Here is a 24718-nt window from a genome sequence, read left to right as displayed (position 1 = left end):
AAGAAAAATATACTCATTTCAAAATTACTTCAATGACTTTAAATTTTATTTTTTTTTTATGCACGATTATTGTCAATTAATTTTTTTTGTCCCATTAATATTGTTGCAGGATACCATTGAGGTGAAGAGCTTGGTAGGAGGATCCTCCTCAAAAATATTCTCATTATTATTATTATTATTATTCATTTTGAGTTTATTAGTTAATAATTAATAAAGTTTATTTTTCAAATCACTCTCTAATTTTTGTTTAAATATTATTTTATCATTAAGCATCCTAGTTTTTCAAGAAAATCCAACACACAAATAGATAAATAAAAAGAGTATGAATAATACTAAAGTTTTTATGTGAAAAATCTAGAAAGTGGAAAAAGTATAAGTACTACATAACTAAAATGATTATACTATTTGAGCATTGATTAAAACAGTTTGCTCATCCCTTTAATGTTGGTCATACGGCAATGACCCAATAATGGTGATTGTGTAAGTAAGAGTAATCAGATGTTAGTAATCAGGTTGCGGTGGTCCAACAATGACAGTCGAGCTGTGATGGCCAAGCAGTGGTCTGATGATTTAATTTTAGACATATAATAGTTCTAAATTTAATTTTAGAAGCTTTTAATTCAAGTGTGCTTTGAGATTCATGCCTGAACAAGCCAATTTTTATGAAATTTAAATTTTTTAACTTTTAAGATGAGAAGTTGCTTTAATAATAAGATAAGCATGAATATGGTTGTTGTAAGAAAATTGAAGTTTGAGATTTTGAGGAAAATATATATATATTTATAATATCCTGAACAATTTTTTATTCCCATTAGAAAATATTATCTAAAGATCAAACATCATATTACATATTACCTCCTCTAGAAGTGCCATAAAGGCAATAAGGAAGACACTCCCTAAATTCTTTCAGATCCTCAATTTTGGATCCAAGTTTGCCCATAGGTGATATCTGATCTTACTTGCATGTAGGCTCTAAGGGTTAAACCAAGAACTTCTGTAAAAATGGAGAGGAGGAAAAGGAAAAAGTACTATAAAAAGTAGCTCAAATGTATGCAATACAAGTGTTCAATGACGCAAAAGATCCAAAATGTTCTTTTTCACCCTTTATGGGGTCTAAGGGCTCAGGATGTGACACCCTAGGATCTAATGAAATGATTGAATATTTAATCCTAAATTTTAACTCAATCACAAAGTAGAATAAACCAAAGTTAAATAAAATTCAAAATAACAATAACAATATAAACATCATTTCATTTTCATTTCTCAAAATACATAAACAATAATCCAGTGCATATTGAATATAAACATCAAAAGAATTAATATTGAATTACAAAAGAGTACCTTAACTATTAAGATTCAAAAGACTCTGACTCTACCTTCCTCTACTTGGTTAAGCCCTTTACTTTTCCTGAAATGTTAGAGAAGCCATATAGTTAGCACAACTTTCTCAGTTGACTTATATCACTAACTTATCACATTTATTAATATCCTATTAAAATATCAATAATGATCTACTTAAATATTAAATAAATCATTAAAGCGTAAACAAAATACTAGTAGAACATGATTCACTATAATTATTGAAGTATTCTTTATTTCAAAGTCATCACTTATATTTTTACGATTCATTGTCGCTGAAATATCATAGGTATCAAAGAACATTATTTATCAACATTCATTTGCACTTAACTTCCTCATTTCATTAGAATTTATATAGAAATTCAAGGTTTTTGAGCCAATTCAGAATATCATTTATATTTAATTTATTGGATTATCATAATATGCAATGCATGAGTATGATGCACATATCCTAATATATGCATTCAACAAGTGGGGTTAAAATAGGATAAACTCTCACACCCACTTTTAAAAAGTAAAGCCAGAATTCCTCCCACATCCACACAAGATAGATAGGCAAGAATATAACATATAGGGCTCTTATATCATTTCAAAGAGTGTTCTTATCACATTTTAGAATTCAAAGCTCGTCCACGTAGTGGGATAAAGACTTGATGTTGTTGTGTTGTTGTTGGCTCTTATATCATTTCAAAGAGTGTTCTTATTTCATTTTAGAATTCAAAGCTCGTCCACTGACATGCCATGAGTTGCACATTTTGAATGCAATTATAAGTAATTATTAATTTAAAAGGTATTGCGATAATGCATGAAGTATCATAATTACCTACAATAATTTATATTACATATATAAAAATATACCTACCAGACTTTTTCATTCTAATTATAATTTCAGAGAAATATTCAGAAAACTATTTTAACCTTTTTATATAAACAATTACAAAAACAAAAAATAACTCATTCATTCAATACTTCTATAATTCAGTGTAGAGAAAACCAACCGATAGAATTCAATTTCTTATAATTAACACATTTAGAATAAAGTATACAATAACCTACTAAAAGTTATATAATAAGAACATAGTAAAACTCGAGAAAAACATATTTTCATTTATAACTTTTTATTAAATCGCTCCAATTGAAATCAAAGATGGGTGTTCAAAAGTCTACCTCATACTCTACGAAATCCTTGACTAGATCGACGGATGAAACCCGAGCTATGGGTTTCAAATTCTTTCCCTTTCTTTCTCTCTCCTTCTCTTCTCCTCTTTCTCTTTCTTCCTCAACAAGGTGGTGAGGGTGAGTGGTGAAAATGGTTTAAGATATTTTAAATATAAAAATTTTCATTTTGCCTTGGTACCACAGCGCCAACCCTCCCAGTACTGCTACGTCCAAAAGTATATTCCAAATGCTTCCAGATTCCTCAAACCTAGGAGTTGAGCACCGCAATGGCGCTACCCAGCTCTGCAACACTCCCTCAAAATCTTCTCCAAAAAAAAGAATACGCCGCAATGCCGACCTTCACCGTATCACGGTGCCCTTAGAACTTTTTGACTTCTCATGATTCATCTTTCCCTTTCTCTTTCTAACCCTATTTAGAGTCAACAAAATATGACAGAGCTCATTATTGATGATTAGAACAAGATCAAGTAAAAATTTATACAATTTTAAGTTAATTACCTGAGTTAAGATGTGACAAATGTTACATAATAAAGGCTAAACTAAAAGAAAATAAAAATATATAAGATAATGACTCTTAGTATGGATTTCCCTAGACATTTTTCATACTCTGACTAGCTTGATGGGAGATTGCCTCTTTTGATCTTAATTATCTATCTCAAGGCAAGTTAAATAATGTGCAGTTCTTGAGGGCAAATCTTCTACGAGTGCTAAGCTAAGATGGCCATAGCGATCTAACATCCCAAGGTCATTGGTGATATGTGGCAGAGCTTTGGGTCACTTAAAGAGTAGAAGGGAAGTGCATTTGAGTTGTGAAGATGAGGGGCTCCGTGGTCAGCCAACTATTATGGGCGAGCTGAGACCTTCTTAGATAAATGTTTTCCTATAACTAAGATAGAGAGCACAATTGGCAGTGCTTCATCTGGATAATGGCAAGTGACCAACCCTTAGTGAGGATAAGTGGTGAACCGAATAATTCATGAGGATCCTTGATTGTCCTAGTGAGGGGCGACTCCCTCTAAATGTTCTGTCAAGCTAGATCGTATGGTCCCTAGGCGAGCCCCCTCATGAGCCCACAAGGTACGAGAACACATGTTATGAACAACTGACTCCTTGTCAAGTACTTGAAAAGACATGTGAGTACACATTGGATTTACTTTCCCACGAGCTCTTTAGCTTTTGGAGGGTCAATTCCTATCTGAAAACCAAGCACAAGTATATTGAGGGATGTATATTGCCTTGTCTTGGAATTACAATGTAATCCCTTTATAACTCTTGTTGAATAATAAAGTGTTCCCGCACTCATTATAATGAATAGACCACTACAAATCTAATTGTGAATCTTTCTTGAGGGCACTCAATCTTCCCAATAAACTGAATGATTACTCTAGTTAACACACTTTCTTCAACTAGAATTTAGAACCACTTGCAGTCCAAATTATCTCAACTCAAATGTCTTTTGTAATAGTCCACATAATACATTTGAGTTAAGATGCGACAAATTTGAAGTATCAAATGTCTTTTGAAGTATCACTGTTGAACATTTTTTTGGGTTGTATGGCACTTTGGGCTATCGGTTTACTATTACTGGCTTAGGGTTTATTGTTGATGCTGTCTTTTGTAATTTTTTGTCTCTGGACGCCGATTCAGTTCCTGCATGATCTTGAATGAACATTTTTTTGGGTTGTTGGTGCTACCTTTTGTAATTCCTTTTGAATGATCTTCATTTTTTTGGGTTGTTGGTTTTTTATCCTGAGCCCAACTACCACAGTATACTTGTTTAATTAAGTTTATTGCAGTTATATCTCTAAGACGATTGGTGATTGAAGAATGATGACAGGTTGTCAAATTCAGACATTCTTGGGGGCTGGAGGCTGGAGCAGTTGAGTCTGAACCATTGAAAGCTTGAAGAGTTGAAGTCTTGAACCTTGAAGCTTTTATATTCAGTTATTTACATATGTTGTAAATGGGATAATTAAATTAGCAATTGATATTTCTCTTATTTGATATGTGAGATTGTATCTTTGTAATTGAGTAATTGTAACATGTAAATTAATTGCATATTTGTAATTGAAAAAATTTGCCCTTGGTTTTTTACTTTTCAGCCATTTAAAACATGTTTAAAATTTTTTAAAGTGCAGCCGGGTCAAACGGGTCGGGTCGGGTTGGCCCGGACCCGAGGCGGGTCGTGTTAGGGTCAGCACAAATGACCCATTTCAAGAAACGGGTCGGATTCGGGTTGACCCGAATGGGGTCGGGTCAATTTCGGGTTAGACCCAAACCCGACCCGAAACCCGTTTTTGACAACCCTACTAGTAGCTTTAATTTCTAATAGACTCATGCGTTTTCTAGAATAACTTTTTTGTTGCTTTGCTTTTCAGATTACAATTATAATTTCTATTTGGTCATTATTTTTTCCATTGCTTTCAAGAAAATTTTTGCATTAGAAAGAGATTTTCTATAGCAGCTTTCAAAAAAATTACTTTATCCACAATTAATTTACAATCACCTTTACAAAAAATTACAATCATCCCAAACAGACCCTCAATATATCATTTAGTGCTCTGCTAACTCAAACATATTATGTTGACAAGGTAGATGCCCTCTATTACATGAACATCTTACCATAGAAGAGTTGAATTGCCTAATAATTAAAAAGCATCACATAACATTAACATTTAATGTGCAAAAGCTATGTCATTACCTACTCTCACAGAATCAATCTAATCATAAAGAAATACTTGATGTAATATCTGGTGAACAAGCCGACTCTACAAGATTGCTTAGTCCCAAGGGAGATGATCCTACTACAACTTGACATAATATATATCCCTAAAAATAATTTTTAAGGAACTCAAGATTTAGGAGTTTGTTTTGCTTTAACTTTCACATCTCTCTAACAATCACATTGAAATAAAATAGGAAGGAGACCTTACCATCGATGATCACAGCCATAGTTCAAACACAGTTCCACTGCAACTATTTAGTAATTGTAGATAAATCTCTATACAGTTCTCTTCATGGAGATCCATAGTGTATAATGATAGAGAAATGACAATTTACAGGAGGATACACCAGTTGTGAAATTGGAGGGTCAATTCCTATTTTAAAACCAAGCACAAAGTATATTGAGGGATGTATATTGACTTGTGTGGTATATTTCATTGTATATTCTTTGGAATTACAATGTAATCCCTATATAATTCTTGTTGAATAATAAAGTGTTACCACTCTCATTATAATGAATAGACCACAACAAATTTAATTGTTTTCTTTTGTGGTGTCCACTTTTCTTTCTTTCTTATCAAACTACACATTGCTTTTGATTCATCCTACTTGTAGGCTGATTCTTGAGGGCTCTCAATCTTCCCAATAAACTGAATGATTACTCTTGTTAACACACTTTCTTCAAGTAGAATTTAGAACCACAATTAACACTTGCAGTCCTAATGACAACAAGAAAAGTGATATTTACATTTACACAGACTTCCATCATATGAAAAAAGATTTTTTGAAGAATCACTTTCTGCTTCATATAATAGAACTCGCAATCAACTTGTTAACTCATGGATATTCTCATTTATGAATGTGTCATCAGGATATAACTAGATTAAGTTGGCACTCGATGATCAGAAACATATTACTTTTAGAATTCTCATCAACTTATACTATTACAAGGTGATGCTCTTTGGCCTAAAAAAACATTCAAGCAATCTATCAACAAGGTATATCATACATCTTCGATAACCCCATGCACAAATAGATGGAGTGTTACAATAATGACATGTCATCAAAGGCTTTTGTCATGATGATCAACAAATTACAAATCATCTTTGAACAACTCTATAAGTTTAATATATTTAATAAGAATCCACTCGAAAGCTTTCATTTCAAATATTACATCAAGCACTATATGCTATATCCTCCAATCCTAGTAGCTTTAATTTCTAATAGACTCATGCATCTTCAAGAATAATTTTTTTATTGCTTTGCTTTTCAAATCACAACTATAATTTCTATTTGGTCATTGTTTTTTCTACTGCTTTCAAGAATCTTTTTGCATTAGAAAATTGTTTTCTATAGCAGCTTTCCAAAAAGTTATTTTTTCCACAATTTCTTTACAATCACTTTTACAAAAAACTACAGTCATCCCAAACAGACCCTCAATTACATATTACATTGACAAGGTAGATGCCCTCTATTACATGAACATATTACCATAGAAGAATTGAATTGCCCAATAATTAAAAAGCATCACATAACATTAACATTTAATGTGCAAAAGCTATGTCATTACCTACTCTCACAGAATCAATCTAGTCATAAAGAAATACTTGATGTAATATCTGGTGAACAAGCCGACTCTACAAGATTGCTTAGTCCGAAGGGTGATGATCCTACTACAACTTGACATAATATATATCCCTAAAAATAATTTTTTAAGGTACTCAAGATTTAGGAGTTTGTTTTGCTTTAACTTTTACATCTCTCTAACAAAGTATCACATTGAAATAAAATAGGAAGGAGACCTTTCCATCGATGATGACAGCCATAGTTCAAATACAGTTCCACTGCAACTATTTAGTAATTGTAGATAAATCTCTATACAGTTCTCTTCATGGAGATCCATAGTGTATAATGATAGAGAAATGACAATTTACAGGAGGATACACCAGTTGTGAAACTCATATGCGATCAAACAATGCCAATTCTCAGTTTCAGAACCAAAAGACTAAACAATACCAAGTTGAATCAACAAAAAAATTTCCAAAACCAAGAATCAGAATCAGGAAAAGAGCAGAGGCAAAGCAATTTGAAGGTTAAGACTTCGTTTAGGACGGCTTTCTTATTGCTTCTTAAAGCGACTTTCAAGTTAAAAAATTTAAATATTTGCACTAAAAAGCTGATTTAAGAAGCAGCAAGAAAGTCGTCCCAAACGAAGGTTAAAACTTACTAGAAGTAGCTCGAACCGTTGCTCAAATACTAGGATCAGGTCATACTTGTCTTCAATAATCACCACTGTGTAAACCAACTAAAGAGGGCTAAAAGGTTCGGGTGGTGGCTCGAACCGGTGGTCGAATACTGGGCTCTGGTCAGACTTGTCTTCAACGCTGAGTAGCCAATTTGTGTTCTTCAAATCCTCTTTCAGAAGCATTGCATCATACCGGGAGCTTCCATAGAGATCAAAATCATTCTCCTTTGCAATAACACAATCCTTGCTCATTTGTTTTTCTGCAACGACTTCGGTCTCCATGACAATTCCACTGCAACTACGAGTCTCTGACAGAGCTTCATCATTTGTGACTGGAACTATGGGTTCCGAGCCACGAGTTGGACGTGATTTGGGAGCATTTCCATAGCGGATACTATGCGGAAAAATGGTGTTAGCTCTGATTCCTCCCATGCTTTGTCTAATATCCTGAGGTGGAGATCAGTGTAAAGGATTAGGCTAACAATTAGTTATTTTTTAAACATTTAAATCTCATAATAATTGATTCGTTGAAATATATCTATCAAATAGGAACTATTGAGAACATTTCAAAACATTCAATTTACACATAAATTGCATTTCATGATATCTGCTTCCTTTCTCATGAAAAAGGTACTACTTAACCATTGTATTATTTCATAAATTAAGAATCAGAACATTACTGGCAAAAAATGAAACGAGTATTTTCAGAATCATAATATTCTCCCACTACCCTCGCATTCCTAACGACAACTGTCAGGGAGAGAAGCATGATATGGACAAAAGCTATGAGACCAGAAAATCCCCACTTGGTTATTTATTCCTTCAGACTTCTCCACTACATCTCATCCTAAAGGGCTGTTTGGTAGCAGGATTTAGACCAGATTTGAGATGGATTTAAGCGAAATCCAACCAACACGGCCTAAAATGCAAAACCAAATCTCATGGAAAAAGAAAGCCGCCGTAGATGGAAAATTCCGCCTTTTCGTGTTAAATCCGGAAGTCCAAAATCCAACTTTTTTGCCGGATTTACGAAATTCAATAACTCGAGAGGAAGAGTCCGCTAGTTAAATTCGCTCTATAACAAAACGGTCACATTGGATTTAATAGGATTTATCATGAATGTTACCAAACAATTTTCAGGATTTAGGCTCCTCATGATGTCCAAAATCTAAATTTAGCGGATTTACGAAATCCTACTTAAATCAAATCCTGGGTGCTACCAAACACAGCCCCTAAGAGTGGACCAGTCATAAGAGAAAATATTCGGTGAATATTGCATTATCACTGTTGCAACTAGAGAGTTGGATATATGTAGAAAAAAGAAAGAATTATTAAATATCTCTAGCACTCGCTGTCTGGCCTCCCTTCCTCGGTCTAATCACAAAGCGGCTACTTATAATACTCCCTTAACATTCTTTCCATAGTGAGATTTAGCCACATACAAGTCAAGAACAAACAGAAGGCACCCTGAAAAGATGAATTTTGTAAAATAACACGGCTCGCAAATCAACACTTTGTTTGAGAACATACCATGTGCCTAAGAGCCATGTCCAGAGACATTTTTGATATTGTTCTACCGAACCCATTGCTCTCAGTTAAGCTTGCTTTGGAAGCCCGTTGGACCATCGGATCTGGAACTATTGGCTTTTGAATTTCAAGCAGCACTGCGTCATGATCATTTTTAGAAGACCGAACTTTCATTGAGTTCTCTGGCAACTTACTTCGAGTAACAACAGGTAAGGAGTGCCTTCGGCCTGAACCAGCAGAAGCTGGGGCCTCGGAATTTGAGCTTGCCCTTGCTATCAGAGCCATTCCTGGTCTTGGCCTGCCAGCAGAAGTTGGCCTTTCTGGCAATTTCGTTCTCAGATTTGGAGGAGTATCGTGAGGGAAATCCGGAATATCAAATGGCATCACAGGAGAAGGGGCAGAGTTCCTGCTTGCAGGAAGCTTGCCAGCTGATGGGGATCTCCCTACATTATTTGCTGGCGATGCTGAAATTCCTGGGGTGTTTGGTCGGCGCGTAGGAGTTGATGGCCTAGAAGTGGATCGAACTACAGATGAATTTACATTTGTGGCAGAGATAGAAGGAAGTTGAGGCCGACCATTGGGTGTTGAGGACCTAGAACTTTGTGAAGGACGAGTCTTTTCTCCAGGAGAGGTAATGCTTGGCCTAGTTTTGGAAGGATTGGTAGAGCGTGCCTGTACAGGACGAGAAACTGCAGATGCTTTTGTAGAAGATGCAGAACCTGAACGGTTGAGAGGAGTAGATGGTCGTGATGGAGTGGTGGGTCTGGATGTGACAGAAACTGTGCTGGAGTTCAGAGCTGAAGTTCTGTGGTTAAACAGTGAGTTTGAATGAGTGCAGGATATGGATGGACGGTTAACTGAGCTACTTCTGATGGGTCTGGCAGAATGGCCATTCTCTGATTGAGAAGCTGATAGCTGTAGAGAAGAGAAGAGAAGGATATTTCATTAGTTCTGCACACAAGTTAGCAAGCCCTAGCAAAAAAAATTTGGTTACTGTTAAAAACTGTTTAATCCTTATCGACAATGTTCCACTTTTCTGAGTTCGTATGCATGGTAATTTTTTTTATGAAGTTCTGGCATTCAGAGAAAGTTACACCTATCAATTTGCTTTACTAAATAGAAAACAAGAGATTGTCATATATAAACAAAATTTGAATCATGGCATCTATGTAGTAGGATCATCATCTTTTTCATAATTAACCTCATCTAAACTATTCAGAGCTAGCTTCATGAATCCTCCTCTTCTACTCTTTTCTATTGAATGCCAAATGAGATTATAACTATATTTTGTGCCAACTTCTAACCATATTACCTTTAATTTATCCCTTCGCATTAGTTCATTCTCATCTTTTGATACAAAATGTGCTATATACTATATGTCTACACTAACAAATATATTTTTAACTAGTTTATCTTCAATTAGTGTTACTCTTATTATCTCATTAATATAATCATTTCTCGCTTTTCATTTCCTAATTTTATCAAGCATCAAATTTAAACATTCTTATTTTTACCACTCTCAAAATAGATATCTTTGAATCTTAATTCCACTGTTCTAAGATTCATCTATCATAGGCAATCAAATTATTATTTAATAAGATATAAGGTCAAATTTCTATGATATTCTCCCATTTTATTACAATCCTGAGTCATTGTCATTTCGACAGCCATTTTTAACTACAAAAGTTATATCTACATTTAAATATATATTATTTTATAATAGATTCAAGATACTTCAATGTACCATATTTTTGCATTTCTTGATCTTCTATAATATTGACTAATAATTATAAATTTAACATCCACTAAATTGAATGTCATGTACTCCGTCTTTATTTATATAATCCCTAACAAATTACCCTAAAAAAGTTTATTTTGTTGTTCTAACTTTTCACTAAAGAAGTTATTTTAATAATTAGAATTATGACAATTGCAAATAGTATATCAAGACTTTTTTTAATCATCTATAGCAGTTTCGTTCATCAAGCGTTATATTTCATTTATTAGCGCTCTTTATTTATCAATATTTTAATTGTCATGAGCTATATGAATATTTGTTATTTAAAATAAGATAAATTATTAATCTTATCTTTTAGGATCTTTATTATAAATAGAACTCTAAGGTCATGCAATATTCAGCCTACGAGATTATGATTATGATGCTTCGCTAATTGCAGATCTCTCTCCAAGTTATTTGTGTGAAGTTCTTCCTTTCCTCTCCTTTCCCATTTTTCAATTATTCAAGTCTTCCACAAGACTTTCATTATGTATCAAGTGAGATCAAAGCCCAACATCATTCTCAAAATCATTAATGGCAATTCAATAAGATGATATTTAGTGTTGTGATGAAGATCAATCTCAAAAAATCTATTAAGTTCACGATACTATGTGCTTCTAACTTTATATTTTTAAGTCATTAGCTGCACAGTTGTGGAAATATTTTCTTCTAGGGTCCCTCCATGATTCATAATTAACACAATCCCTAAAACCCAAGCCCCATATAACTCCACCTCCCTATAGAGTTACCAAGCCCCATAACCTTCTGTTGCCATAAATTTCATATTACCAGAGCCTCACTCAGCCATCTATGGCCTTTTTCTCACTTTTTTCTCTCGCTTGTACCCACTCTTGACAAATTTCATAGGATTCTACTAGAGCAAATGACTATTTAAAGCTTAATCTTGAAATTATATTCAAGTGAATTTTAAACCCTTTTTTATTCCTAAAATATAGGAAATCCTAACTACCTAAAATTCAAATTCCTACCCATGCATCCGAAATCCCTTTTCTCTCTCTAAGCTTTGGTCACCTACTTCTAAGAGAAAACACCTAAGATATTCCATCTACCTCTTTCTCTAAAACTAATACAAACCCTCCCTCTCTCTCTCTCTAAATATATAACGGACCATTATTACTCTCTCTCTCTCTTGCAAACCCACCCAGTTTCTCTTTCAAAAAAAACAAAAAATCAAAAGCTCATGATCTCTCGTTATCTCTCAACAAAAGTTCTCATTATTTCTCTAACAAGATAAAACCCTAACCCTAACCATCATAAAATACTATCCATTCAAAAATAAACCATAAATCCACCAAAAAGACATGAGGTTTGGGAAAAAAAAAAATAGAATAAAGTTATATCGATCTTCACCATCAACCCAACACTTTTTGATCTTTCAAAATAATCCATTCCATTGTTGTCTATACCATTTAGAAAACAAAAATATACTCTATGGTAGATCTTCCTAAGATAAAACAGCAATTAGTTTTCTAATATTATCATATTTTTCTAAACATATATTCTATTTCGACTCTTACAATGACTCTCCAATAATTAGGATAATCCGAACATCATCATTGTTCATAAAAGTTGGTAAGAATGTAATATCCAGAATTTTTAGGTATGCAAATTTAATTTAAATTAATTAAGTAATTATATTCTAAAATTTATTTAAAAGTTTAAGGTGAAATGGATGTTAAATTAGTAGTAATTAGTTAAATAATAAAATTACTCCTAAGTATTTTGGTTGTATTGAATGAAATCAAGCAAAGCATAATAGGCATCCTTTGGCTTCACCCTTTCATGTTAACAGGATAAGGATTAGGTTCAGTTATATGCTGGCGTGAGAAACAGAAGATTAGAGTGGCTCTGCTCTTGGGAATTCCGTGGAAGTGGCTTTGCTAGGGAGCGGCTCTGCTAGGGAAATTTCTTCAGCATTAGAAGCGGATAGTTCCAACTTTTGTTTTTCTTTCATTGAGGACACCAAACCGAATACCTGTAGAAAGATTCGGCCAATGCAGAGAAGGGAAATTTCAGAAATTAATGCTGTATGAGATGGCACAATGCATTTCTATAGTAGAAAATCAAAACAGTGCATGAATCACTGTGGGAAGAGCAATATAGTGTTTCAAACACAGAAGCAGCAGGCGGAATTGCTGGAGTGTGGCAGCAGAATTTTTCTGTAAATAGTCCAGCCTCCATCAGACAGCATAGTGCAGTATAAGAGAGTAGAAAAGGAATTTAACAAGAGGAATTCAGCACTGCATATGTAAGGGAATTTGGTTGTACAGTGAAGGAAGATTAAACAGTTAGATTGGAAGAAGAAGGAATAATATAGAAGTGAAGGAAAAGAAAGAATGATTATTCACATATTTATGTAGAAAGAGGATTTTGGGTAGGGTTTTTGGAGCAGTAGAAAGAAAGAGTGGAAGTAAAGAACAATAGATAGAAATAGAAGAAGGAAATAGATTCATTTGGTTATATGTAGACAAAAAAAAAAGATTATGAGGTAAATGACTATATCTATGTATGAATTGATCTTTATGCAAATTATTTGAGTACTAAATTTCAGTAATTATAAAGTGGAGTGATGACTTGTAGGTGACTTACAATCATAGGAGAATACGAAGTAGAGGATTGGAAGAGACTCTTCACCAAAGAGGTAAGGAATGCAAATTTAATGTTTAAAAGAATATTATCAAATTCTACTTGTAGATTGATAATTGATTGTTAGTGACTGATTGAAAGAAAGGAACTTATATGTTGCAAGTAATTTATTTTGCTTTAGAATGTTTTATCCAAGATTTTAAGTATGAACTACTGCTAATAAAATTCTACCATATGGGTTCAAGACAATGTTTTGTGCACTCATCTAAAGATTTTTCTATTTGAGAATGTTTTAGAAGGATGTCAAATTCCTTGAAAAACTGATGCATATTAATTTTATACAAGATATATATCATGAATGATGATGAAGGCAAATATGATATGTGATTATGAAAGAATGTTGAATACTAAATTAATGTAAAATTTGGCTATATCTAATGTATGTTTTACCAATATAGTTGAGATAAAAGGGTTCTCATACAAGAACTACATGGTAAGTGGGGCAAAAGGGACCCCAGGAATTATGGTACCTACTTGGCAAGTGGGGTTAAAAGGGACCCCAAAGAGGCAAAAGGGTCCTCTATGAATTTCAATTGCGATAATGCTAGGTTTACCTGGGCTCCATTGAATAAAATTAAGAAAGTATAGACAAATCTTTCACAGAAAATTTATATTCAATAGAAATCCAAAATCAATGAAGCATAATGTTAATTATGACTTACAATATTTTCAGTAATGATTTCAATATTTTAATTTATTCCTATTATGACATTTTAATTGTTAATTAATTTGTATAATTTATTGAGCCTCAAAGCTTACCAGTATTTTCTTACTATCTATTGTTACAGGAAAGGGAAAGGAGAAGATTAATGCAAGTTAATTTATGCAAGTGTTTCTTCATTTCATATTAAAGTTATATTTGTTAGTGAGTCTACTTTTGGAGGTATGAAACATTTCAGTCTTGTATTAGGTTATTGTTGTAGTGGCTCTGTAAGTTTATATTTGGATTAACTGAATATTAGATGCTTCCATATATTCAGTGAATGATCAGTTATTAGAATTTTATAAATTCTATACTCAATGAATGTATGTAAATGTTTAATGATGAGAAGAATGAAAGTTATGATAGTGATACCTGACAGTATTATTATTAAGTGATACTGTGGAGTGTTACAAAGAATGCACTCATTTTTAAAGCATTTGATATCCTCTAAATCAGAGACATTTCATAAATAAATTCACTTACCAAAAACTCTAATATCTCCCATGACTATCCAAATTATATGGGTTTAGATATTTCTCATTTTCGCATCTTCTTTTACAACTAACTTTTCACTGTTAGGATCAAATTTATAATTTTCTTCATGACTTCATTTGTTTTTACACCTTAAAATAAATATCTTAAATCTCATATGCAATAATTTTTCATGAAATAATTTTTTTATCTTCTCATTTATAGAAGTGTGAAAAATATTTTGGCAAATAAGCGTATCGCTTCATATACCTCAACAAGGATAAATGAAGAATGGGATTCATAATGCTTACTTTGAATAATTGGGATAAGGATAAGGATAATGATGATGATAATCTTTTATTTATGTCTTCATCTACAGCTAAAGGAGACTTCATTTTTCATGCATCTAGTTTGATCAACAACAACAACATCTAGCCTTAATCACACTACATGGGGTCGGCAACATTAATCATTTTTTATTGTGTCATGTTAAGAGTAAAATTCTTATTCAAATCTAATAAACAAAGATCATTTCTAATACTTTATAATCAAATCTTTTTAGGTCTGCTTTACTTTTGTTAACATAGGTCAAATCTAATATGTATACTCTCCTAACTAGGTCATCGAAAGGCTGACCTTTTATGTGACCAAACCATCTAAGGTGATTCTCTCTAGTCTTATTTGCCACTGGGGCTACTCCAACCATTTCATGTATATACTCGTTTGGCATTCTACCTCTAAGTATAAAACTACTCATCCACTTGAGCATCCTCATCTCTACAACACTTAACTTAATCTTGGCTTCTCTTTTAATGGCCAACATTCTGCTCCATAAAGCATTGCATGCACGCCTAATTTGACCAAAGTGGCTAGATCTCTTTTCTTTTACCAAATTTATTATATACAATTATTAGCATCTCTCATTCAATTTGCAAATCTCTAGCTTTTTATATTCATTCAGTCTCGATATTATTTGTCATCTCCATTCTTAGAAAGAACATTTCATTTAAAAGTTTCTAAGTACGGGATATTTCTTTTCTTTTCTTTTTTTCTTTCAACTTTATATTGGATAGGCATCAATTGTTGAGTGACAAAGAAGCTCTCAATAAGAAACCGATAGATAAAAAAAATGTGACTGAAGCTGCAGTTTGCTTCGCCTGATCTACTTGGAGCTAATTGATGTCAAGGATGAATCCTACACAATTATTAGGAAGCTATTCCCTAGTTAACTATATGTCAAGGAAGCGTAACAAGTTAAGTTACTTTTGGTAAGCTTCCATTTAATGGATGATATGAAAAATAGAACATACAAAATGCACTAGAAACAAATATGAAGGAATGGTTCATACCCTTGAAGCTCTGGAAGTCGAGGTTGACTTCGCGGTGGATTGGTTCTTTTTACCTGTTGAGGATAGTTGGTTCTCACTAGAATCCGAGGAAGGAAAGATAGGAGTCCCTGGGGGAGTGAGAAGCCTATAAAGAGAAAACCTAAACCATCAGAATGACATGGTATAATGCATGCTAAGAAGCTGAGGCAAATTGATTCCAAGCATTGAACCGTAGGGCAAGTAACTAAACAGGGCAAAGGAGAAATTTTACAGTGCAAAAAATGTAACCACACTCCAGCATTATATACCATTCCGAAATAAAAAAAGAATGAACAAATAGCAAAAGGCCATTTAGCTGAAAAGGCAACCCAAACAATAAAACGTCAATACTACTTTAAACATGATAAAGGAATCATCAGCTGTGAATGAATAACTCAAATGATATTGCTTTTAGCATTTCAAAGAGAACATAAAGGCTCAAATCCTTTCAAACAAAAATGATACTAGCCTTTTCCTCACCAACATATCAATTTATTTGAAGAATCAATCAAATAAATATCCAAAATATTTTTCAAAGCATAGATGGGCATCTATTCTGCTAAATAATTTACGACTATGAGCTGCATGTGCATTTGACACTTACCAAATAGAAAACAACATAAATGTTTAAGATACCTCTACCAAATGGGGGAATTAGGATTTAAAGAGAGAGGTGGCAAAATAAAAATCCAACTAAAATAATTTGAAATTAGAAATTTAACTTTTTGAATAAACATAAGTAAACAAAAACGATTAAATGAAAAGTTTATCAAAAAAAGTATAGCCTACCAAAAAAAAACCTTTTTTTTTAATTTAACTATTATGATTAGCCATTTTAAACTACACTTGATTTATATCAACATCATCAACTATTACTACCTCAAACTTCAATAATGTCATTCTCATTATACATTACCAATAAACTTGCAAGAAAATTATCTTTCATCTTAATCATTAGAAATTTCTATTTAATATTAGTCATTACTCATTAGGATTCCTTATAGCTATTGATTTACTTTAATTTTGCATTCAAAAATTTATAGTTTCTCATTCTCCAAATTAAATTGCTAATTTATTTTTAATACTCAGGAGAATCAATCTCTATGGGATGATATATTTTCTCATTATTTTATTACTAGCATAATTTCGTTTTGTACTCTTGCATGTATCAATTCTACATCAACAACTCACATAAAACTCCAACTTCATCGGAACAAAAGAAAATTTTATAGAGAGGGGGATTAAGGAAACCAACATTATGGAATAGATTATTAGATCGATCCTAACATAAGCTTCCGGACATATAGTATTAAATAGAAACAATGGTCATGCATTTGAGTTAATTGACTTGGGTAGACCAAGTTGAGCTATTTATCCATTGCCATACTATTTTTATTATTTTTCTTTATGTCATTTATAAGGGATTGGATTATTTTCGATTATGTTGTTTAATAGTTAATGATTGAGTTTTGAGTGGGATTAAGCATAAGTCGTGCACTAAAGAATGTTGAGCAAAACTATCCTAAGTAAAGTTATAACTTCAAGAGGTTTGTTATGATATTTTACAATCATTGGGTATGCATCCTTCCTCCATACTCTTTAAATTTTTTTGCAAAAGTTGATAGCATCAAAAAAACCCCTAAAGAGTGAAGGAGAAGGGGTTGCTTCTAAGATGAGAAAAGTTTGGGATGGCATGCATCTATTTATCTTATACTTTGCTTGGCAACTGAGTTTTAAAAAATTCTTGATATAAATTCGACTTAATATTTAGAATTTAAAAATTGAATTACATGATCAAAAATTATATTATAAGTCGCTCTTTAAATAAGAGTTAGACATAAGTTTTCTTGAAGCTCTAAAGTAAGAACATTCAAAATTATATTAAAGCTTGAAGGAGTTTTCCTAGATTAGTAAAACTAAGGATCGTTCTTCTAAGAGCACAATTTAGTAATGAGGATTTCGAACAAGTCCAAAACTATTCCCTAATGCGAATTCAAGTTCTATTATGATTCATGAAGCGAGCATCAATGTTTTTTATCCTTGAGAGATGAACAAAGCATGATAATCTTTATATTGAACCGAGTTGGCCCAATAAATATGCATGAATTGTTTCTATTGATAGATGTTTGAACCAAGATAGCCTATATAGTTGGTGATTAGTTGAGGTTTAGCTAACTCGACTGAGATTAATTATTTCTAATTTTACAAGATTCAATTAGCCCAATTAATATCATTTGATCAAAATGAGCGATCAAACAAAGCAATCATATTGAGTTACCATACTAAGTAATCGATATGAAATATCGAATTAGCTTATTTTCCTGGATCTAAATATTTTTTTTAATTGCTAAACTTTTTTAGTTAAGCTGGGACTACCCAACATTTGTAAGAGATTAATTTTCTCAATAAATATGGTTGAGCAAAGTTTTCTATATTGTGTTTTCTAGCAAGTTTTCGAGTTGTATATCTTGTCAATTATGATGTTTTTGTTCATTTTTGCATCTTCATGATTTAACGAGTTCGCAGAGTATAACTATATTTGGATTTAGTGCTTTATTATTTTTGTGAAAGTTTATGCCAAAGCATTTTAGATTATGCTATGTGGACTCATTTTAGAGCGAAATAGATTAATTTTTTTAGCCCATACTTTTTGTTTGAAACCTTTTAAGCACTTGATTATAATTTTTGAGCCTTTATCAACCACATAACCATTCTTAGTTTAAGGGATAATACAATTACTGCATGCTTGTGAATTCGAACCCTCTTGAGATTTCTTCATCCCAAATCTTATAAAGTGAGTCTTGATCTCTCAATCATGACTAGATGCTCAATTTCCAACTTCTCAACCCCCCCACCCCCCCCTCTTCCCTTCCCCTTTCCCTTCTCACACTAGCAGTCCAAGGTTCTCGATATATAGTAGCAATCCCTCTATTAGAGTGCCAAACCAAGTCGAATACAAATGGGTCAGGGCATCTTGAAATAAAATAATCTCATATTTTCCAGCATAACAGCAGTGTTTTCACTAATATCAAAGCGTGGGCTCTACAAATTTATGCCCTAGTCTTCGTTGAGAAAGTTTTGATGTTTCTCATCAAATTTTCAGAAGGCATATTAGATTGAAGACAGAACATTACTTAGGTATTTTTCCCTCTTTTTGCAAGGACTTTATGATTTTGTTCTAGATTTCCTATAAACATAAGTCCCTATGGTTATTTACCTCTCCGAGTGATAAGAAAGAACTTTTAATTAAGGCTAATCATCAGATAAACACTAAATGCTCAGCATATAGTAACAATAAATTTGATATAGGATTTGAAAGTTATCAATGTACACATAAAGAAGGTGATGATGGGAGAATAATTATAAAATAAATCAATAATTCATGATTCCGTCATCCCGAGATGTCATGATCCATGGTCTACTTAATTAAAAGAGGTAGTCGGCCCAACCTGATTGAAGAATTATTATTGGCATTCATGGGTTGTTTCATCTAAAGAAACCCAAGTGCTCGGTAGAATAGCAATAAATTTGATATGGGATTTAAAATTTATCATCGTACACTTTTGATTGAGGCTAGTTATCAAATAAATAATAAGTCTTCGATAAATTGTAGCAATAAATTTGTGATAGGGTTTTTAATTTATCACCGTACACTTAAAGATGGTGATTAGGGGAGAATAATGATGAAATTAATCAAGATCTCATTATCCTGTCATCCCGAGATGTCACGATCCATAATTTACTTAGTCAAAAGAGGCAGTGACCCACCCTAATCGAAGAATAATTTTTGGCAGTCATGGGTTGTTTCATCTAAAGAAGTCTTATAAACTTGGGATAAGTGTTTTTCTGAGGGGATAAATTTAAATTAATCTTAGCTAACATAGAGCTTTGCGTCCTATCAAGTGCATCATATGACTCATTAGATTTTTAACCATCGGGAAAACTATGGGTTCTGACCGTGATTGTAATTTAATGGTGTTATTTTGTCACAAAACTATCTAGTCGGAGGGCTTCGATCATAATCGTTTACCTGTAGTTCTAGTTGGCGGCAAAACCATCGATTAAATAACACGAGTCATGTTCTTATTTGTGAAAGATCATTAGAGAATGAATCGTAGCTATATGTTCACTAAAATGTTTGCTCTCTTTGAGCTAAGATTTCTTAAATTTATCACCCTCAACAATGATCACAGAGGATGGATGGATTTTACTTTAAGTAGGGGAATCAATTTCGGGTTACGGGTCGGGTTCGGGTCGAACCCGAAACTGATCCGGCACTATTCGGGTTTGGGTCGACCTGACCCGTTTTTGCAAACGGGTCAATTTTCTGGACCCGAACTCAACCCACTTCAGGTTCGGGTCAACCCAACCTGACCCGAGGACACCGGATGCAAAAAGCGGCGCCGCGTGGAATTGCCGCGGACGCAGAACGCGGTGCAGAACTGCCACGGATGCTGGCAAGGCGGCAACTGACGTTGGACGCGGCGCGACATGGCTTTGAAACGCGATGCGACCTGTCCTCGGGACACAACGCAAAGTGATGCTTCCAGGCAGGCGGGCGCTGGGCAGCCGGGAAGCAGGCAGTGGCATTACGAGTAAACGGGTTTGTGTGCATTCCGGGTCATTTCGGGTTATTCTTGAGTTACCGGGTCAACCCGAACTCGACCCGATTTTTCAAACGGGTCGATTATCAAGACCCGAACCCGACCCGCTTCAGGTTCGGGTCAACCCAAACCCGAAATTTTCGGGTTGGGTTTTCGGGTTAGGTCCAATGTTGACAGGTCTAACTTTAAGCTAATAAGGGTAGCATTCACTTGAATATTTAGATTTTGACAAACATGAATTTCTTTAAATTTCATTATAGTTCAAGCCCGAAATGATTAAATTCAAAATTTGGGGAAATTCTAATTAATATAGTCTCCTTTGATTGATATTGCTTTCAATATGACTATCATCGAGGTGTTTGAATATTTTACTTTATTATTTGAATATTGTCAACTATGTCTACTTGTTAGCAGAGGATCGAGTTCAAAGGTTAAATTTGCAAGCTATCATATATCTGGTGAACTCGAGAGTTTTGTTTAGGTATGTTCGCTTAGGTACAAACAAGATAGGTTATGAATGGGATTGATGTGATCCAGTTAGTAGACCCACCACCTCAGGTTTGGCTTAAGGTGATGAGAGATCATTGATTAAAAGAGATGTTAAATGGAATTTTGATATGATATTCTTAATGTTTGAATACATATCATAGAAGAGGAATTATACCATATATAGTTTGATTAATTCTTTGATGAATGAGCGAGCCATCTCTTCTATTATTAAAAATTCACTCCCTAATAAGGTTGAGAAAAGATTTCTACATGATGTGATGTCTTATTCATGAACCGAGTATATAATGGGATGTTAGGTTTCCTTTCTCTCTGCTCTAGCATAATTTCCCTCTCTCAACCTCTTTATCATCTGAAATCCTCCTCCATTTATGATCATTTAAATAGGGTTTGATGATGATTAATTAAACCTTTATGCCATGAAATGGTTCAATGCATAATATTTGCCTCCATGCTATTAAGTAATTCTTCAAGCATGCAAAAAATCAAATGCTAATGCTATGAATGGCAATCAAAGAACAAAGAAACCAAAGAGCATAATCCGATGAAATACTATTTGAGTTTCTCTTGACAAGGAAAGGCTTGGTTGAGCCGAACAAATGCTTAGGTAAGTGTAGACTTAGCACCTAGCTCAATAAAGAGGTAACACCAATAAGAGGTTGGGATATCTAGAGAAGTCGTCTTGATATATTCTATTTTGAATTACGATCTCTTTATCCATGGAAGCTATTTAAAGGCCTTCTATACGTGTGATGATTTAGGGGTTAATACCTAGTCTCCTCTACAAGTAACCATGATCTCCCTCTCCCCTTGTCTCCTCTTCCACTTCCCTCTTACTCAATAACAATACTTGGAACATTAGTGGTTAACATTCAGTGTCGAGTGCACATTAAATGGAAAAGTTGGGTAATACTTCAATGACCAAATCCATTTGTAATCTAAAAACCTAAGTTATTGGTGGGTACGTCAACTTGGTACTTAATACCAATAGATTTTTCAATTATCCAAAATGGGATGATATCAATAATATTAGATGTCCTAACAAATATCTGCTCTCACATGAGAGCTCTCCGCATCAATCACAACTCTCCAACGACAAAAAAAAAAATCACCATCACTTTCCATGCATCAAGAACCCACTTGATCATATGAAGCTTCTATAAGAGCTGTATACTCTTGAAACTTGCTCAACAATGATTAAAGAAACAAACACCCATCAAAATCACAAACCACATAACTATCCGGTCCTAGACAAACCATCGTCTATATGATACCACATTTTTGGGATTGTCGATGATACTAATGCTATGTTTAATACCCTAGCGGTCAAACCCATTACAATCCACAAGGTGAAGCATATAAGTGACGCAACCAATTGTTATTTCTATACAAACATATTATTTAACTATCCAATGTGGGACTAAACTCACTCTTATAGGTGTTATGCTAACATTGAGAACTGTACTACATAACAAATGTTCTTTGAACATACATCTAAAGAAAATATCATTTTTTCACTGATATTAAGATCTATATTCCAGAAAGAAAGCACGCTAGGGCATAGATCAACTTCTATGAAGGGCTTGCATGAAAAGACTTTGTGCGCCATAAACAACAATGGAAAACACTTAAGAAGAAATCATAAGTAAACTAGATTGAACTTTGGGCAAACAATACGAATCACTTCATGCAAGATTGAGAGAATGTGATCGTTGTTCAGTAAAGTATATAAGAAAGCATAAAATATTAACTTTCAAATAAATATTAGCTGTAGCATAAGCAGTACCAATCATAATCGTGTTTTCCCATTTCTGCATCTAGAAAATCATCCGTTCTGATATTTCCTTTTATCGTTGATCCAACTGATAAATTCTTGATTGATCCTGAAACAACAGCTAGTGAACATTAACTATTGCTACCAAATCAGAAATTCACCATTATGGTCTTCCGTTAACTTGACTTTCTAAATCACCAAATCAGATGCTCCAAAATCAGTTCAAATACCAAATATCACCAAATTCCAACAAAACCAATCAAAGGAATCAGAACAAAAGAATAAAAAATGGCTAGCAATCTTAGAAGTAGAGCATCAAAGGTAAAAACAATAATAACACTCAAAGAAAACGTTTTCATCAACTAAGTTCAAACCATGTTGATCTAGAAGGTATTAGCAATCCTAATCAAATCAAACAACCAGCATAACCCTGCAGCAAAAAAAGCAACGATCGGTACCATTCTGCACGCCGCTTTCTCCGAGCGAGCCGACCAGAGTGGCGCTGCGCCTCCTCAAAAACAGATCCAGGCCCTCTTCCCCTTCTGCGGCAATGGCGCTGACGCCACCCCTCATGGATACACCGTGGGCCGGTTCGACGACGATCCTGCTTGTTCCCATCTCTCCAGAGTGTCTAGCTCCGATCTGCAATAGAGCAACCTCTAGAATTCTGTGCGCGTGAGAGAGCGACAGAGAAGAAAAATGGAGGGAGAGCTCATAGATCTGCGGAGAGGTAAGGAAACTGAGTCTTCTTTGGTGAGTACATTTATTAATCCCGTCGTTAACTGGACGTAAGTCATCTTAACGGGAGGATTTATAAATGGATCACTTCAAAGATAAATCTAACGGGCAAATTTTCTTTCTTTTTTCTTTAATTCTCCTGTCCGCCTCGAACTGGAATTTTTATTGGCTCAGATTACCTGACGTAAGATACATCAGGTAGCCTATAAACTGATGGGACCTAAGTCAAAAAAAGATTACCTATTCATGTCTATAAGAAATTAAAAAAAATAAGATTTCTAATGTGACTTTTTTTAAAAGGTCAGCATTATATTTTCAATTTGATGAAATTTCTATAAACAACTCATTAGATGGTGGCATTTGAGAAAGTGTTGTTTATCATTTGATTTTTTTTTACATTTTTGCAATTCATAATTGATACTTTGTCAAAATAAAAAATTCATTTGATGAAGAGTAATATTTAAATAAAAAAATTCATAATCCTAGTTTAAATGAGTCTAGTAGAACATCTTGATGAGATAAATCCAATAAATGCAGTTTTGCTTCATTCTAACTTTATGAATGTACCCAAAGGATAAAGAAATGTCTTATGATCAAAGGAATTGATGTAGGATGTTCAAATGGAGTTTTTTGTATTTGAGCTATATTTATAAAGATTGACACTCAAAAATAAAAATAAACTAGCCCTCTCTACATGAAGGAAGGTGAAATTGAAGATGAGGAAGTGAGAGCTTAGAGACTTCTCAAAGCTCTGCCCGATCACACGAAACACTATCATTCAACTGCCACCATCGAGCCTCCATTTACATTCACTTGACTGTGGTCATGTAATAGGCCGTATTTTGACTCAAATAAATAATTTTTTTATGAGTCATTTTAAATTCAAATCATAAATTGTATTCGTCATAAAATAGATATTATTGTGTTTTAATTATAATAATTTTTCATAGTTTTGTGGAACTTGTGTAAATCCTTAATAAATTGATAAACATCGATACAAGTGAGGGTTTTGGGACTGTTATTTCACTTGAATAAAATAAACAACTTTATGGATATTTTTCTATAATTTTTGAAAT

The 24718-nt window shown here is 33.6% G+C and overlaps 1 protein-coding gene across 2 annotated transcripts; it reads right to left on the bottom strand.

Moving 5' to 3' along the window:
• Positions 1-1239: 1239 nt before the first annotated feature.
• On the bottom strand, positions 1240-23691 carry LOC110092648 (translation initiation factor IF-2). 2 transcript variants are annotated; one of them, XR_002302605.2, is made up of 6 exons: positions 23363-23691; positions 22917-23013; positions 16002-16125; positions 9038-9949; positions 7490-7954; positions 1240-1408 (listed from the first exon to the last, which is right to left on the bottom strand). XR_002302605.2 is itself a non-coding variant. In XM_020817294.2 (5 exons), the coding sequence occupies exons 1-5, from the start codon at positions 23520-23522 to the stop codon at positions 7568-7570; spliced, it is 1680 nt and encodes a 559-aa protein (XP_020672953.1). In that variant the 5' UTR covers positions 23523-23691; the 3' UTR covers positions 7088-7567. The 2 variants fall into 2 exon arrangements, 1 of the variants encoding a protein (XP_020672953.1); XM_020817294.2 differs by lacking the exon at positions 1240-1408 and having other exon boundaries at positions 7088-7954.
• Between the last annotated feature and the right edge of the window lie 1027 nt (positions 23692-24718).

The sequence above is a fragment of the Dendrobium catenatum genome, unplaced genomic scaffold, assembly GCF_001605985.2.
Source record: "Dendrobium catenatum unplaced genomic scaffold, ASM160598v2 fragScaff_scaffold_432, whole genome shotgun sequence".
In the NCBI taxonomy this organism is placed as follows: domain Eukaryota; kingdom Viridiplantae; phylum Streptophyta; class Magnoliopsida; order Asparagales; family Orchidaceae; genus Dendrobium; species Dendrobium catenatum.
This window is presented reverse-complemented; position numbering and strand designations above follow the sequence as displayed.

Bases quoted from the DNA above. Each gene is read 5' to 3' on its own strand.
- LOC110092648 (XM_020817294.2), bottom strand. From the start codon at position 23,522: ATGGGAACAAGCAGGATCGTCGTCGAACCGGCCCACGGTGTATCCATG. The intron at 9,950-16,001 runs GTATGAACCATT...TCTTCTCTACAG, and splicing joins CGACTTCCAGAGCTTCAAGG to CTATCAGCTTCTCAATCAGA. The intron at 7,955-9,037 runs GTATGTTCTCAA...TCTCCACCTCAG, and splicing joins ACATGGCTCTTAGGCACATG to GATATTAGACAAAGCATGGG.